This window comes from Danio rerio, chromosome 19 (assembly GCF_049306965.1).
Source record: "Danio rerio strain Tuebingen ecotype United States chromosome 19, GRCz12tu, whole genome shotgun sequence".
NCBI lineage: Eukaryota > Metazoa > Chordata > Actinopteri > Cypriniformes > Danionidae > Danio > Danio rerio.
The window spans coordinates 1,262,501-1,280,000 of NC_133194.1; the positions used below are offsets into that span (position 1 = coordinate 1,262,501).

The window sequence follows — 17,500 nt, forward strand, 5'->3', positions numbered from 1 at the left end:
AATAAATAAATAAATAAAAATTGTGTGCATATACATTTCTTTAAAAAAAATTGACATTACCAAACCTAAATTTTTATATTAGTTGATGTAGCCTGGCTACTTTTATTAACATCAATAACAAAATACCGTTGACAATTACTAATAATAGAACTCATTAAATTAATAATATATATATTTATCTATCATGTACTGAACAAAAATATTATAATTATTCTTACTTGTTTGTTAATTTCACTTTAATAAAATGTTTATTACTACAGACTAAGGGGAATATATTTATAAAAACAACAATCCATTCCAGGTACTCAATAAATAAGAACAATCATCATCAACTATCCATTCCAGGCCACGTGAAACAGTCACTTGTCCACTTTTGCATGATACACTGCTCTATTTTACCCTGAATTTAGATGATCTGGTGTTGTTCATGGTCTCACCTCTGTCTGTGGCTTCAGGACTTTCTCTGGGGTGCCCGAAGGAGTCGCTGAAACGTCCAAACCTGCTTTACGCTTCTTCACAACTACACAACCAGAATAATAAAACCATTGCATTAGGCAGATCTGCTACTGGAAAGCTTCATCAGCTATTTTATTCAGCAAAAGTGGGCGGGGCTTTCCCCCTCTGATGACATCATACAAGTGGAGAATGTCAATCAAAGTGTTTCTGCAGACAAGTCTGATCATAAACAAACACAACTAATGAATTAAGTCAGACCTGTGTCAGCGTCTGGTTTCTCTCCGCCGGCGGGTTTCTCAGCTGCAGCAGGAGAGATGGACTCCACAGGTTTGATCTGTGCAGAAACAAAATTATTATTGTTATTATTACTTTTATTATTCGGGCTGTATGATATTGTAAAGAAAACATTGCAATATTTAGTTTTTCTGTGATATATATATGAATATAATTTCACAAGATGACTCTACATTGACCCAACAGCACACAAGGGATAATAATAATCCCATCTTGACATTACAGATCCTGCAATGTGACAATAGCAGATTCACACATGATGATATTGATGCTGAAATAACGTATATTACTCGCCATAATTATTACAGCTTCATGAAACTGATCTGAGTTCACGGTGTGTGTGTGTGTGTGTTTTGAGGATATTAAACGCACCTGAGGCAGCGGCGGTCTGTTCATGGTTTTGCGAGCACGATGGACTTTAGCCGGAGGACCAGCTGAAGAAGATGATGAAGATGAAGATGATGGAGTTTTACTGCCTGGACCACAGACGCTCATCTTCGCTCTACCGGATGCTGAGGATGATGATGATGAAGATGATAGAGACGAGGAGGAGGAGGGAGAAGAGCTTTTATTAATAACACCTGACAGGAGAAACACACACACACTACAGGGGTGAGCAAAATGAATCATTTGCTGTAATTTTAATGTCATGTCATGTGATTAGCACTTAATGTGCATTTCTATACATCGCATTTATGGTGCATTGCCATTAGGGTGGCACATTGCTGGGAAAATACGCAATATTGTTGAGTGTTATGATGACTATATGTCTTCAGATATAGCTAAATTTATATTTAAAAAATAAAAACTAGGCAGGTTAGGGTAATTAGGCAATTTATTCTATGACAATGTTTTGTTCTGTAGACTATCAAGAAAAATTGCTTATTGGGGCTAATCATTTTGTCCTTAAAAGGGTGTTTAAAAAATGAAAAACTGCTTTTATTCTAGATGAAATGAAGCAAAAAAATACAAATTATTATTGAAGTTATGATCCTGACATTAATAAACACAGTACACGCATATATGTTATTACAAACGGACCGGTGAATGTTTTAGTGGATGTGGAGGGACGTCCATCATCCTGACGCCCAGTCAGATCCTCCATCTGTTTTCCCTTTACAGCTGGATTCACCTCCACTAATGGGAAGAAAAACAGGACAAAAATACAGCTTACTAAATTACTCATTATTTTGTAAGGCACTAGTATTCATCTTTAAGTGACATTTAGCCACGCCATTGGACAATAATAGTTTATTCTGCAGCCATTAAAAAATATCTTAATAACACTGACACACACACACACACACATATATATATATACATACATACATACCAATACATACATACATACATACATACATACATATATGTATGTATATATATATATATATATATATATATATATATATATATATATATATATATATATATATATATATATATATATATATACATACATACCAATACATAAATACATACATACATACATATATATACATATATATATATATATATATATATATATATATATATATATATATATATATATATATATATATATACATATACATACATACATACATATATAAATACATACATACATACATATATATATGTATGTGTGTGTGTGTGTGTGTGTGTGTGTATACATGTATTTCAGCCAAACTAAAAGAAATAAGACTTAATAATATTCCTCTACAAGAAAAGTAACATAGGAAATACTGCAAAAAAATGTCAATGCTTTGTTAAACAGCACACATTTGGAAAAAATAATAAAAATTTCACAGGAAGGCTCGTAATTTCATCTTTAATAAATAAAACATCATTAAGAAGAGCGACATCTTCACCTTCGTGGCTGGATTGAGACGAGCTCCCATCTGATGGGTTCTGCATTAATATAGACAAGAATATATAATTAAACATCATTTATAACACAGAAACAATGCCAACACATTAACAGAACATCCAACAATTAATCCATACCTACAAAACCCTCCTGCATTACAGTGTACCTCTAAATAAACTCAATATTTGAATGGAAATCTAAAATGCCAGCAGAAATACATTGAAGAAACCAGTGCATTTAGCAGTTCTCGTGCAGTATATTATTCTCCAGCGTCTAAATACATACATTAGTCATATATTAATACATATATTAGTTGAAATATCTGCTGAGCAAATCACAGTAGTCATGCATTAAACACAGAGTAATGTGTGTAATGTTAAACTTGTGCATGTTTGAGTGACTGATGCTGCAGCAAACACAGCATGACAAACCACTGAACGAGCGCGTAATTTACAGCTTCTGTCAGGAAAACGAGTTTATAACCTAGCCTTAAACGCACAGATGCACAACTGAGATGCAGACATGTAGGTGTAAACGTGTGTTTTATTGTGTGTGTTGTTTCTCACCTCGAGCGCGCGCTCAGCTGCCGACATGTTGCCGGATGAGCAACCGCCACCGCTGCTAACATAAAAGTCCAATTCATCTACACAAATAATTCGATTGTGGTTTATAAACATTATTTATTGGTCATTTAATAACATTTATCGTTTCTATAACGTGTTCGGGATGTTTTAAAAGATACGTGCAGATTTTTTTGTTGGGATTTTTTGATTGTGTCTGCACTTTTATTGTGTTTTATTGCGGAAGTGAGGAGTTCGTGACGCTCCCAGCCGAAACTTCCTGGATGTCGAGCCTCACCTGCTGAAACTGGACAATAATTCTGACAAAAACACAATCGATTTGCACGTAAATTTAACATATTACCGCTCTATCTCTTCTTCACGTTATCTGTGGGTGAGCTTAGAGAAGAAATCATCATTTACAACACACACTTGAGGAGATACTGGAGGAAACACGGTGAGTGTGTGTTGGACTGTGGACAACATCTGCTGGCTTGTGTACAGTTTTATTTTCCAATTAATTTGCAGGTACTGGCTAATAAATCTATCAACAGATGTATATTTTTCTGTATGGCCGTTCTGCAAGTAGTCTTTCAGAATCTGTTGGCACATTAGTTAAAAGCCCTGTCAAAAATAAGGATGAAATGCAGGTAAACATATCATAAAATCCCTCTGATCTGTTGTATTTAGCTGTAAATATATCATAAATGGCTGTTTTTGGGTTTACATGATTATTGTTTCTTTATTATTTATGTTTCTTGTTCTTAAACTGTGGAAATGTCATGTTTTCAGCCCTTGAATATTGGGGGATTGTTTATATACACAGTGCTCAGCATATATAAGTACACCTCTTACAAATCTCTCTTTTAAATGAGTATTATTGTCTAGAAGATGCTTTACAATAATATAGTTGTGCATATACATTAGATTAGTCAGTGCTGAAGCCAAATCTGGAGCTTATCTAACAAAATAACTGAAGATAACAGTCCAAAAACTAGTACAGCCAAATTTATATGTCAGGGAAAAATATAAAATAAAAATATAAAATATATAAAAAAATGTTGTTGCAGTATTTCACATGGATTAAACTGTATTATCTTTCTAAAAATCCAAAATCAAAAACTGCTCAGGGGTAGATTAATTAACATGTCGGTGCTCTTTGGGATTCATCAGAATAAACAGCAAATGTTTTCCACATTTTTTAACAGCAGACAGCGCTCTAGATGTCACTCTGGGCTAGTGTTTAACAGCAGACAGCGCTCTAGATGTCACTCTGGGCTAGTGTTTAACAGCAGACAGCGCTCTAGATGTCACTCTGGGCTAGTGTTTAACAGCAGACTGTGCTCTAGATGTCACTCTGGGCTAGTGTTTAACAGCAGACTGTGCTCTAGATGTCGCTCTGGGCTAGTGTTTAACAGCAGACTGTGCTCTAGATGTCGCTCTGGGCTAGTGTTTAACAGCAGACAGTGCTCTTGATGTTGCTCTAGGCTAGTGTTTAACAGCAGACGGTGCTCTAGATGTCGCTCTAGGCTAGTTTTTAACAGAGGCGGTGCTCTAGATGTCGCTCTGGGCTAGTGTTTAAAAGCAGACGGTGCTCTAGATGGCGCTCTAGGCTAGTTCTTAACAGCAGACGGCGCTCTAGATGTCGCTCTGGGCTAGTGTTTAACAGCAAAGTGTGCTCTATATTTCGCTCTAGGCTAGTTTTTAACAGCAGACGGCACTCTAGATGTCGCTCTAGGTTAGTTTTTAACAGCAGACGGTGCTCTAGATGTCGCTCTAGGTTAGTTTTTAACAGCAGATGGCGCTCTAGATGTTGCTCTAGGCTAGTTTTTAACAGCAGACGGCGCTCTAGATGTCGCTCTGGGCTAGTGTACAACAGCAAACTATGCTCTAGATTTCGCTCTAGGCTAGTTTTTAACAGCAGACGGCACTCTAGATGTCGCTCTAGGCTAGTTTTTAACAGCAGACGGTGCTCTAGATGTCGCTCCAGGTTAGTTTTTAACAGCAGACGGCGCTCTAGATGTTGCTCTAGGCTAGTTTTTAACAGCAGACGGCGCTCTAGATGTTGCTCTGGGCTAGTTTTTAACAGCAGACGGCGCTCTAGATGTCGCTCTGGGCTAGTGTTTAACAGCAGACGGTGCTCTAGATGTGGCTCTTGGCTAGTTTTTAACAGCAGACGGCGCTCTAGATGTCGCTCAGGGCTAGTTTTTAACAGCAGATGGTGCTCTAGATGTCGCTCTGGACTAGTGTTTAACAGCAGATGGTGCTCTAGATGTCGTTCTAGGCTAGTTTTTAACAGCAGATGGCGCTCTAGATGGCGCTCTGGGCTAAAGATGTTCGGTGACTAAAATGTTATTTTAATAAGTATATCTGTTTAATAAATCTGTTTTGTTTCAAATGCTTCAAAATATATTATCTTAAATCACTGAGAAATTGATAAAAATATTAGTTTTCAAAATGGGGTGCATTAATTTATGCCGAGCTCTGTCAGATTTAACATAAAATGTCCCACATGAACAAATTTTTCCAACTATCTAGATAATTTTACAGACAAGCTATATTTCTTTGTAATGCTAATAAATATTTATCATTATTGATTTCATGGTTATGTTAATATTGATTATTTTTTATCCTCTGGAAGTATTTCCTGGTCACGTTGAGCATAAAGCTGTTAAATATAGTGTTGGCTTGGAGTGGTAACCTGCTCTAATTTAGTTTAACTTCAATTATTATGTTAATTTATTCCATATGTGTAGACAGTATACATTTATGTTTGTATTGTATATTGTTGTGAATGGTTGAATAAATGCGATGACTGAATCCGAGTTTATGAGCCCAAGACAAACTTCCTTTACCTGGGACAATAAAGTTTAACTTGCATGAAAGAGTTAATATATTGTATTTGTTTCTGAAAGCGGATTGCAGAACGTCATGAGTTTTATCAAATGTAGTGTATATTAAAGATCTGAATACTGATGTTTGCAGGAGGATGAGGGTGTTTCCCGGTGGGCAGGATGAAGAGTTCGCCAGCTAACCGCAGTCGGGACATCGAGCGGCAGGCTGGATATCTGCAGCCGGAGCACTGCGCGCCGCCTCCTCCACGCGCACACTCGGCCCACGACATGTGGTTCATACGGGACGGCTGCGGCATTGTGTGTGCCGTCATCACGTGGCTGCTGGTGCTCTACGCCGAGTTCGTTGTGGTGTTCGTGATGCTGCTGCCGGCCAGGAGTTTGCTGTACAGCTTCATTAATGGAGCCCTGTTCAACAGCCTGGCCTTCCTCGCGCTGGCCTCACACCTCAGAGCCATGTGCACCGACCCCGTGAGTGACAAACACCCACAGTCACAAGCGGGGATATTATCGACGCTCTAGGCTACTTTTTAACAGCAGATGGCGCTTTAGATGTCACTCTGGTTTAATTTTTAACAGCAGACAGCGCTCTAGGCTAGTTTTAAACACTAACCGGTGCTCTAGATGTCGCTCTAGGCTAGTGTTTAACAGCAGATGGCGCTCTAGATGTTGCTCTGGGCTACTGTTTAACAGCAGATGGTGCTCTAGATATCACTCTCAGCTAGTTTTTAACAGCAGACAGTGCTCTAGATGTCACTCTAGGCTAGTTTTAACAGCAGACGGCGCTCTATATGTCGCTCTAGGCTAGTATTTAACAGCAGACGGCGCTCTAGATGTCACTCTAGGCTAGTGTTTAACAGCAGATGACGCTCTAGATATTGCTCTAGGCTAGTTTTTAACAGCAGACGGCACTTTAGATGTCGCTCTAGGCTAGTTTTTAACAGCAGACAGCGCTCTAGATGTCGCTCTGGGCTAGTGTTTAACATCAGATGGTGCTCTAGATATCGCTTTAGGCTAGTTATTAACAGCAGCCGGCGCTCTTGATGTCGCTCTAGGCTAGTTTTTAACAACCGATGACGCTCTAGATGTTGCTCTAGGTTAGTTTTTAACAGCAGACAGCACTCTAGATGTTGCTCTGGGCTAGTTTTGAAACAGGTGATGCTCTAGGCTAGTTTTTAACAGAAGACGGTGCTCTAGGATACAGTTCAATACCAGATGGCGCTCTATGCTAGTTTTTAACAGCAGATGAAGCTCTAGATGTAACTTTGGGCTAGTTTTTAATAGCACACAGCACTCTAGATGCCACTCTGGGTTAGTTTTTTACAGCAGATGGCGCTTTAGATTAGTTTTTACAGCGGACGGTGCTCTAGAGGTTGCTCTAGACTAGTTTATAACGAGGCAGTACTCTAGATGTCACCCTGGGTTGGTTTATTACGGCAGACGGCGCTCTGGATGTCACTTTGGGCTAGTATTTAACTGCAGATGGCGCTCTAGGCTAGTTTTTAACAGCATATGCCACTCAAGGCTAGTTTTTAACAGCAGAAGGTGCTCTAGGCTAGTTTTAATGCAGATGATGCTCTAGATCAGGGGTGGCCAACCCTATTCCTGAAGAGCCACCTCTCTGCAGATTTCAGTTGCAACCCATATTAAACACACCTGCCGGTAATTATCACGTGGTGTTCAGGTCCTAATTAGTTGGTTCAGGTGTGTTTGATACGGGTAGCAACTGAAATCTGCAGGAAGGTGGCTCTCCAGGAACTGGCTTGGCTACCCCTGCTCTAGATGCCGCTCTAGGCTAGTTTTTAACAGTAGACAGCAGTCTAGATGTCGCTCTAGGCTAGTTTTTAACAGTAGACAGCAGTCTAGATGTCGCTCTAGGCTAGTTTTTAACAGCAGATGGCTCTCTAGATGTCTCTGGGTTAGTTTTCAACAGTAGATGGCACTCTGGGCTATTTTTTAACAGTAGATGGTGGTCTATATGTTGCTCTAGGCAAGTTCTTAACAGCAGATGGTGCTCTAGATGGTGCTCTGGGCTAGTTTTTAGTTTCTAGATCTCAGGCATATGTTGTAATGTTTTTCTGTTTTATTCAACCTGAACGCTAGAGGGCGCCCTGGAACATACACTCCACATATATGTTATTAAAGATAAGATGTCAGCTATGACAGCAGGACAGAAATGAGGCAGATTTTCTGACAGTGTTTTTCCCTCAGGGAGCCGTTCCAAAGGGAAACGCCACTAAAGAGTTCATCGAGAGTCTGCAGCTTAAGCCAGGGCAGGTGGTGTATAAATGCCCCAAATGCTGCAGCATCAAACCTGACCGAGCACATCACTGCAGGTAACAACACACACAAACAAACAAACACACACACACACACACACACTCACACACACACACACACACTCAGCATCAGATCTAAACCATCGCTGCTGCCCATTCAGTAACTCTTGTGTGCTCTTAAATTTAGAGGTCGTTTCCTTAAGTGTGTGTGTGTTTTCTCCATCTAGTGTGTGTAAGCGCTGCATCAAGAAGATGGACCATCACTGTCCCTGGGTCAACAACTGTGTGGGGGAAAACAACCAAAAATACTTTGTGCTTTTCACCGTGAGTCTCGCCACTCCTCAAATAACCACTGTTGTCATACAGAATCAAAGCACACACCCCTTGTCTGTGATTGGCCAGACAGCAGATAGCTCCGCCCCATTCTCATCCCATCAGTTAAGATGATTTAAAGATGTATTAATAAGTTGACTTGCATGTGGCTTATGTAGGTCCATTTAGAAGCGCTGCAAACCAAAACCAAGAGGAATCTTTCAGATATATAAATAATCACTGTTTTAATTTTTCCACCTTATTTGTGTCCAATTATGTTCAAATAAAAGTTTTAAAAAGACAAAGACTGTATAAGAATGCTGTAAGAGCTGTATGTAACCTCACCGGTGGCCTGTTTGCATGTTTAAATAATTAAAAGTGAATAATAATAATGAAAACATGTTTGTGTGTGCGCTCTGCAGATGTACATCGCTCTGATCTCTCTTCACGCTCTCCTCATGGTGGCTTTCCACTTCGTCTTCTGTTTTGAAGAAGACTGGGCCAGTAAGTGTAAGACTCCTGTGATTGGCTGATCGTGTGTCAGCGGAGCTCTCTGATTGGCTGCTGTTGTTTCCTCAGAGTGCAGTTCCTTCTCTCCGCCGGCGACCGTCATCCTCCTCATCCTGCTGTGCTTCGAGGCTCTGCTCTTCCTCATCTTCACCGCCGTCATGTTCGGCACGCAGGTTCACTCCATCTGCAACGACGAGACCGTGAGTCCTGGCTCAGGATTGGCCGATTACCGTTTTTTTTCTTGTGTTCACATATTGATGAGTGCTGTCAAAATCATCCTCATCTGCAATGAATAAACTCTTACAAAATGTACACACAGATAATAACAGAATCATCATAAACATTTTACATTGATTCCCGTGTATATAAGACAGAATAATGTTGCGTGTGTTCATGTATGCGTGTGGACGTCTCTGTGTTTATATATATATATATATATATATGTAAGCATGTGTGTGCGCATGTGCGTATTTGTGTATGCATGCATGTGTGTGTATGTGTGCTTGTTTTTGTGTGTGCATGTAACTGTGTATGTGTGTGTGCGCGTGTCTATGTATGTGTGCAAATGTGTGTGTGGGTGCTTGCATATTTGTGTATGTGTGTATTTGTGCATGCTTATGCGTGCATGCATGTGTGCAAATGTGTGTGTGCTTGTCTATATGTGTGTGCATCCAAATGTGTGTGTGTGTGCTTTTCTGTGTATATGTGCATGCATGTGTGCAAATGTGTGTGTGTGTGTGTGTGGTTGTCTATTTGTGTGTGTGTGTGCGCGCACTTGTCTATATGTATGTGTGCAAATGTGTGTGTGTGTGTGTGTGTTTGTATGCTTGTCTATATATATATGTGTGTGTGTGTGTGCACTTGTCTATATGCGTGTGTGCAAATGTGTGTGCGCGCAAATGTGTGTGTGTGCGCTTGTCTTTGTATGCGTGCATGCAAATGTGTGTGTGTTTATATGCTAGTCTGTGTGTGTGTGTGCGCGCACGCACGTGCTTGTCTTTGTATGCGTGCATGCAAATGCGTGTGTGTGTGTGTGTGCTTGTCTAAATGTATGCATGCATGTGAGCAAATGTGCGTATGTGTGCGTGAGTGTGCTTGCCTATATGTATGTGTGCATATGTGTGTGTGTGTGCTTGTCTTTATGTATGTGTTACTGCGTGCTTGTCTATATGTATGTGTGCATATATGTGTGTGTGTGTGTGTGTGTGTGTGTGTGTGTGTGTGTGTGTGTGTTTGTTTGTGTGTGTGCGCTTGTCTTTATGTATGTGTTACTGCGTGCTTGTCTATATGTATGTGTGCATATATGTGTGTGTTTGTGTGTTTGTGTGTTTGTGTGTGTGTGTGCGCTTGTCTTTATGTATGTGTTACTGCGTGCTTGTTTATATGTATGTGTGCACGCTCATGTGTGCCTCTGTCTATGTGTGTGTGTGTGCAGGGCATCGAGCAGCTGAAGAAGGAGGAGCGCCGCTGGGCAAAGAGGTCTAAGTGGATGAACATGAAGGTGGTCTTCGGGCACCCGTTCTCCATGTCCTGGATGAGTCCCTTCGCCACGCCGGACCACGGCAAGGCAAACCTCTACCAGTACGTGGTCTGACACTGACCCCAGACCACACACACACACACACACACACACACTCCTGCACTGTGAACCACTGACAGCACGTTTCTCTGAGACGGAGATTTCTGAGGCCTTGACCGCGAGACTTTCTGAGCGCACCAGCCCGACTCAATCACTCCAGTGTGTCTGATCACGAACGCCTTCGTCACGTCTGCTGCTTACTCTCCTCGATCACCGAGCGCTCGCTTCACATGCACACTAATATGCCCCTCTGAGCTAGAGTTTCATCTGGTTTCCACTGCACAAACGATTCTTGATTGATGCATTTGTTGAACAAGTAAAACATTTTCAGAAAGAAAGCATCAGAATAGAGTCAGCTTTTCATTAAAACAAGCAAAATAATCTGTCAGTGGAGCAAGAAACATAATGAAAAGTGACAATAACATTATTCTGCTTGCCCCATCAGTGGATTATTTAGCTTGTTTTAATGCAAGACTCCCTTCATTTGACTCATTATTAATGAATGCAATGCAATGCTTCTTAATCTAAGAGTTTTTCGATATTTGGACCAGAAACGAGACTAAACTCTAAGTAAGACGGGCGTTTTCGCAGTGTTCAGTGACGGATCTTTTTCGTTGCCAAATTTGATTCCTCTCAGGAAAGAGAGAAGCTGGAGAGTCTGCAGTAGCACAGGATTTCTCTTCATCTCCTGCTCATGAATGAGTGGATATTATAAAGTCATATTACACACCAAAATCTGCTTTTCGTTTGTCAATTGTGGCACTATTTGCTTGATGTTCCTCAAATTAAATAGTGTATTTTACCAAAACAACAATTCAGTAATATTGATGCTGGATTCTCTCGACTTTAGGAGGCTGTTTTAAAGGGCACCTAGGTCACCCCTTTTTTTGATATTTAATTGAAGTCTTTTGTGTCCCCAGAATGTGTCTAAAGTTTCAGCTCAAAACAGCCATCAGAGTATTTATTTTAGCTGTCTGAAGTGTCTGTATTATAGCTGGGAAAGGGTTGTTGCTGTATTTTTGCACTGGGCCTTTAAGGCGAGTCATCCCCGCCCACCGTTCCCACGTGCCTATCAGCAACGTGCCTCAATCGCCGTAATTTCCATAGAAAATGAACATTTTTCTAAGCCTCTTTTGTTTATGTTGAGATATTTCACATTAAAGACCAGGAAAAGGACTTATTCTTTGCCATAAAAGTCAAATTACTGAACATACACACTGCAGCCTGATAAAAATACTAATTTTAGAGGAAAATTTCAGACGACATTTAGAGGTGTTTGCATCTGAACTCTTCATATACACACACACACACACACACACACACACACATTTCTCAGTACTTTTAAAGACATTTTTACTGAATTGCATTCAAACATACAAATATAAATACATATATATATAATAATTGTCATTGTCTTTCAAATAATGCCTGTGAAATTGTGTCTTTCAGTATGATGTCTTAATATTTTCTGTTGATCTTTATTTGTTTTTGTAATATGAATTATATTCAATTATAGTTTTCATTACTGATTACACAATTTTATTCAGACAAATCTGCAAATCGACATGACAATAAATGCTGATGTTTGCGTGTGTACATGTCTGTGTATATACAGTTGAAGTCAGAATTATTCGCCCCCTGTTTATTTTTTCCCCCAATTTCTGTTTAATGGAGAGCAGATTTCTTCAGCACATTTCTAATCATAATAGCTTTATTAACTCATTTCTAATAACTGATTTATTTTCTCTTTGCCATGATGACAGTAAATAATATTTAACTAGATATTCGTCGAGACACTTCTATACAGCTTAAAGAGACATTTAAAGGCTTAACTAGGTTAATTAGGGTAACTAGGCAGGTTAGGGTAATTAGGCAAGTTATTGTATAACAGTGGTTTGTTCTGTAGACTATTCATTTTCTTGTCGGCTTAGTCCCTTTATTAATCCGGGGTCGCCACAGCGGAATGAACCGCCAACTTATCCAGCAAGTTTTTACACAGCAGATGCCCTTCCAGCTGCAACCCATCACTGGGAAAGTTCTGTAGACTATCAGAAATAAATAGAGCTTAAAGGGGCTAATAATATTGACCTTAAAATGGTGTTTGAAAAAATTAAAAACTGCTTTTATTCTAGCCGAAACAAAACAAATAAGACTTTCTCCAGAAGAACAAATATTATCAGACATACTGTGAACATTTCCTTGCTGTTAAACATAATTTGGGAAACATTTTAAAAATAAAATTTAAAGGGGGAAGGGGCTAATAATTCTGACTTCAACTGTGTGTATATATATACACAAACACACACACACACACACACACACACACACACACACACTGTATGAAATGCTGAGCTCCACACAATTCCTTCATGTTGTCAACACAACACAAATAGATTCAGTTAACTTAACTTAATTGTCTTTACAAATTGAAGGCTCAATGATAAGCACTGTGGCCTCACAGCAAGAAGGTCGCTAATTCAAGCCTCGGCTTGGCCAGTTGGCATTTCTGTGTGGAGTTTGCATGTTCTCCCTGTGTTGGTGTGGGTTTCCTCGGAGTGCTCTGGTTTCCCCCACAGTCCAAACACATGCGCTATAGGGGAATTGATCAACTAAACTGGCCGTAGTGTATGAGTGTGTGTGTGTGTGGGTGTTTCCCAGTACTGGGTTGCAGTTTGAAGGGCATCCGCTGTGTAAAATCATAAGCTGGAATTGTTGGCAGTTCATTCCACTCATTCATAAAACAATGAAGTTGTCCAAAAAAAAACAAAAAAAAAAAAAAACAAGGACTGTGTTGATTCAGCTCATTATAAATGAGTCGCTTGAACAAGAAGCAGAAATAATCATTTTTGAGTGTATATTAATCAGATGAATCAATTAAAAAGTCAGTTCTTATATGATTATAATGATTCTCAGTGATAATCTCAAAACTAAACCTGTTAATCATTCATTGTTTTAATGTTTTCAGTTGATCTTTGGTGTGAAATATGACTTTTTTAGGTTGATGTGTTTAATAGCATGAATCAGCAAACCATACACTCATTACAGCAATGATTAATATCGGTTAGTGTCTGCAGCTGTAAGTGCATTACCTTTACATTTCTGATAGAGCATTCATAAACTCTGCACAATTATTGTTCATTCTTAGTGACTGCATTAACTGTAAAGCGTGCTCCATTATGACTGTACTGTTAGTGAGCGCAGCAGGAGCGCTGGACGTCAGTGTTTATTGCATTTCACATCGAGCCCAGATCATCTTCTGGTGTGTTTTCGTGTCTTACTTCACCCTCAGGCCTGTTTCTGCTGCTCCAAACTGAAACTCGATCACTCGAATGCAGTGCATGCATGTGTGTGTGCATCAGTATTTCTCCACAGTTCAGTCCATCATCATCACAGGCCTGACGTCAAGCGCTTTAAAGGGGACCTATTATGCATGGATGACTTTTATGAGGGGTTTGTGTGTCAGCAGTGTGAATATATCCAGCATCTAATGGCAAACATGTATTAATCCTATTGCTTATAATCAGACTTGATCAACAGTCTGCAGGATCACTTTGATTGACATTCTTCCTTTGTATGACGTCATCACAGGGCGGAAGCCCCGCCCACTAGTCTCCCATCTCTCCCTCATTAGCATATGACGTTAGGCTTGTTTTTAAATCTGCCACTATGTTGATGCATATAGCTCCGCCCTCTTCTGAAAAGAGCACAACCTCATTTGCATTTAAAGCGACAGTCACCAAAATCAGGATCAAAGCCTGAAAGGGTCAGTTTCAGAGAGGTAGAACGCTTTATTAGTGTGGTATTTTGAGCTTAAACTTTACACACACACACACTAAAGGCATCATTTTTTCTTATTAAAAGACATATTAGGTCTCCTTTAAAGCATCTTTGCACATTTATTAGCCTTTTTATGTTTCCTCCGTGCATTATTGTCGTGTGTTTGAAATATATCAGATCTAAATGCAGTCTCGGGTGTTTCGGGTTCGATCTCACTTTGAATTATTGAATAAATCTCTCTTTCTGTTGTTTTTCTCCTCCTGGATCTCGGTGTCTTATTGTTGATTTTGCTGTGGACTTTTATTGATGGAGGAAAGAGCCACAAACACACTTTGTTTCATCAGTTTAATGCATCACTACTGTAGTATCCTCAGTTTACAGAGCAATAAATACATTATATACACATCTATAAACGCAGCCTGTGATTTATATATACAGCGACAGACACACAGCATGTGCTACATCAATAAAGATGATCAATGTTTTTATTATTACGACCAGATGCTGGAGTTATTTTGTGCATTTGTTTTCTTTTCATCATCATATGAATCTGAAATGACCGACTGTTTAGGGGTGTAACAGTGCATGTGTTCATACGTGATTAGGTGTTTATTGTACTTTTATGTCTAATAAATAAATAAATCACAATGTAATCATTTGATAATAATTTTAACATTTATCATAAATAAAAATATATTTTAAATTGATATTTTTAAACATTTGTATTATTTTATTTATTATTATTTTTTATTAATTTAATAATTTTACATTACAGAGATTCATTCATTCATACATTTTCTTGTCGGCTTATTCCCTTTATTAATCCAGGGTCGCCACAGTGGAATGAACCACCAACTTATCCAGCAAGTTTTATACGCAGCGGATGCCCTTCCAGCTGCAACCCAGTACTTGGAAAACAATACAGTGATAGTTTACAGAATTGAGAAAACACTGTAATGTCATTATAATTGTATTATAAACATTATTATTATTATTATTTAACTAAATTAGAATTTATTAAAGCCACAATTTGAGTGTAAAAGAGCCCATGCTCATATATGATTAAACTGAATTTTGAATTTATATATTTAATTATTTGAATAAGTTTTATTTATATTTTAATTTTCTTCATGTTATGATTTGATAATGATTATATTTATCATAAAAAAAAAAATTACAAATTATTTTAAGTATTTTATTTATATTTTTATTATTGTTTCCCCCACAGTCCAAACACATGCGCTATAGGGGAACTGATCAAATAAACTGACTGTAGTTTATGATTGAGTGTGTGTGTGTGATTAAGTGTGTATGGGTGTTTCCCTGAACTGGGTTGTGGCTGGAAGAGCATCCACTGTGTAAAACATATGCTGGAATTCATTCCACTGTGAAATTCTGATGAATAAAGGGACTAATCCGAAGAAAAATGAATGAATGAATTTGGTATTAATAAACAACATTATAATAAATACAATTTATCACAAAGAAAATATACTTATTTATTTTCTTTTCAGCTTAGTCTCGTTATTAATCTGGGTTCACCACAGCAGAATGAACCGCCAACTTATCCAGCATATTATTTACGCAGCGGATGCCCTTCCAACTGCAACCCATCACTGGAAAACACCCATTCACACACATACACTACGGACAATTATTATTTTATTCATGATTATTTTTTAAGTCAATATTTCCACTTCTATATGACAGTAATAGGCTACAGAATTGAGAAAACAGTGTAATTTCATTATTATTATTATTATTTGACTAAATAGAAATTTATTTAAAGCCACAATTTAAGTGTAAAAGAGCTCGTGTTCATTTATGATTGGATTAAATTTTGGATTTATATGGAATTATTTTTAATCTAATAAATAAATCACAACTGAATGTCATGATTTGATAATGAAAATATTTATCATGAGGGAAAAAATCTGTAATTATTTTTAGTATTTTATTTACATATTTTTAATATTCATGATTATTTTTTAATTAATTAATTGCATACTTTAACATTACAGGAGTTCTAATTTAATATATTTAAAGCCACAATTTGTTTAGTAAATTAATATTTTATAATAATATTCATTCATTAATTTTCCTTTAGCTTAGTCCCTTTATTTATCAGGGGTCGCCACAGCGGAATGAACCGGCAACTATTCCAGCATATGTTTTACACAGCGGATGCCCTTCCAACTGCAACCCAGTACTGGGAAACACCTATACACACTCTTTCACACACACACACTCATACACTACGGCCAATTTAGTTGATCAATTCCCCTATAGCGCATGTGTTTGGACTGTGGGGGAAACCCTCGCCAACACGGGGAGAAAATGCAAACTCCACACTGAAATTCCAACTGGCCCAGCCAGGGCTCGAACCAGCAACCTTCTTGCTGTGATGCGACAGTGCTAACCACTGAGCCACCGTGCCACCCTTAATAATAATAATAGAAAAGGCTATTTTATACATAGTTTGGCCCAGGGGGGTAGCAAGCGGGGGGATGGGGTGAATACGTCCCCCTCACTTTTAGAGACAGACCATTTAGAAACAGGTGATTAATTATTATATGAATGTAAACCTTTGGATGTCATTCAGCTGTCTCCCCCACTTTTAAAATCTCCGCTACGCCGCTGGTTTGGCCTTTGCTTTACTGTACAGAAAATGTACTCAGCTGTAATTTCCATGGACAGTTACACCCCTAATATTTACACATTTGGCCCTTAATAATACAGTATTTAATGCCAAATATGAGAGTTTTAGTTAATGATATTAATAACACAGAAGGTATGCCCACATATAAGGCAAATCATTCAGAATTTAATCATTCAATCATCATTAAGTGAAGCCAATTTAACTGTTTAAAAGTTACAACGGAATGAAATTTTTCTTAAGTACCGCAACTAATCACAATTTAAAGTGTGGTTGCTATGGTAACAGATGCTATTATTAAAATTCAAAATGAGTGTCTTTGTTTCGTTGATTCAGATTTAATTAATAATTCCTCTGCAAGCGTTTGTTTTAATTCAGT

At 38.3% G+C, this 17,500-nt stretch overlaps 2 protein-coding genes across 17 annotated transcripts in view; one reads left to right on the top strand and one right to left on the bottom strand.

Moving 5' to 3' along the window:
- The window catches only part of ehmt2 (euchromatic histone-lysine N-methyltransferase 2), a 22,730-nt gene extending 19,531 nt beyond the window's left edge, over positions 1 to 3,199 (bottom strand). For 4 of the 16 annotated variants that reach the window (XM_073931008.1, XM_073931007.1, XM_073931006.1 and 1 more), the window contains exons 1-6: positions 3,163 to 3,199; positions 2,598 to 2,637; positions 1,792 to 1,887; positions 1,123 to 1,331; positions 715 to 790; positions 438 to 520 (exon numbers count right to left, since the gene is read on the bottom strand). In XM_073931008.1, the coding sequence (XP_073787109.1) occupies positions 438 to 520; positions 715 to 790; positions 1,123 to 1,331; positions 1,792 to 1,887; positions 2,598 to 2,637; positions 3,163 to 3,189 (531 nt within the window). In that variant the 5' untranslated portion in view covers positions 3,190 to 3,199. 16 annotated transcript variants of the gene reach the window in all.
- Positions 3,200 to 3,561: 362 nt separating this feature from the next.
- Positions 3,562 to 13,452, top strand: zdhhc3b (zDHHC palmitoyltransferase 3b). Its single transcript, NM_001077757.1, is given in 7 exon segments — positions 3,562 to 3,613; positions 6,142 to 6,479; positions 8,220 to 8,344; positions 8,515 to 8,611; positions 9,022 to 9,103; positions 9,179 to 9,309; positions 10,545 to 13,452. Coding segments are annotated over 6 exon segments (903 nt in total). The 5' UTR covers positions 3,562 to 3,613; positions 6,142 to 6,170; the 3' UTR covers positions 10,704 to 13,452.
- Positions 13,453 to 17,500: the final 4,048 nt, after the last annotated feature.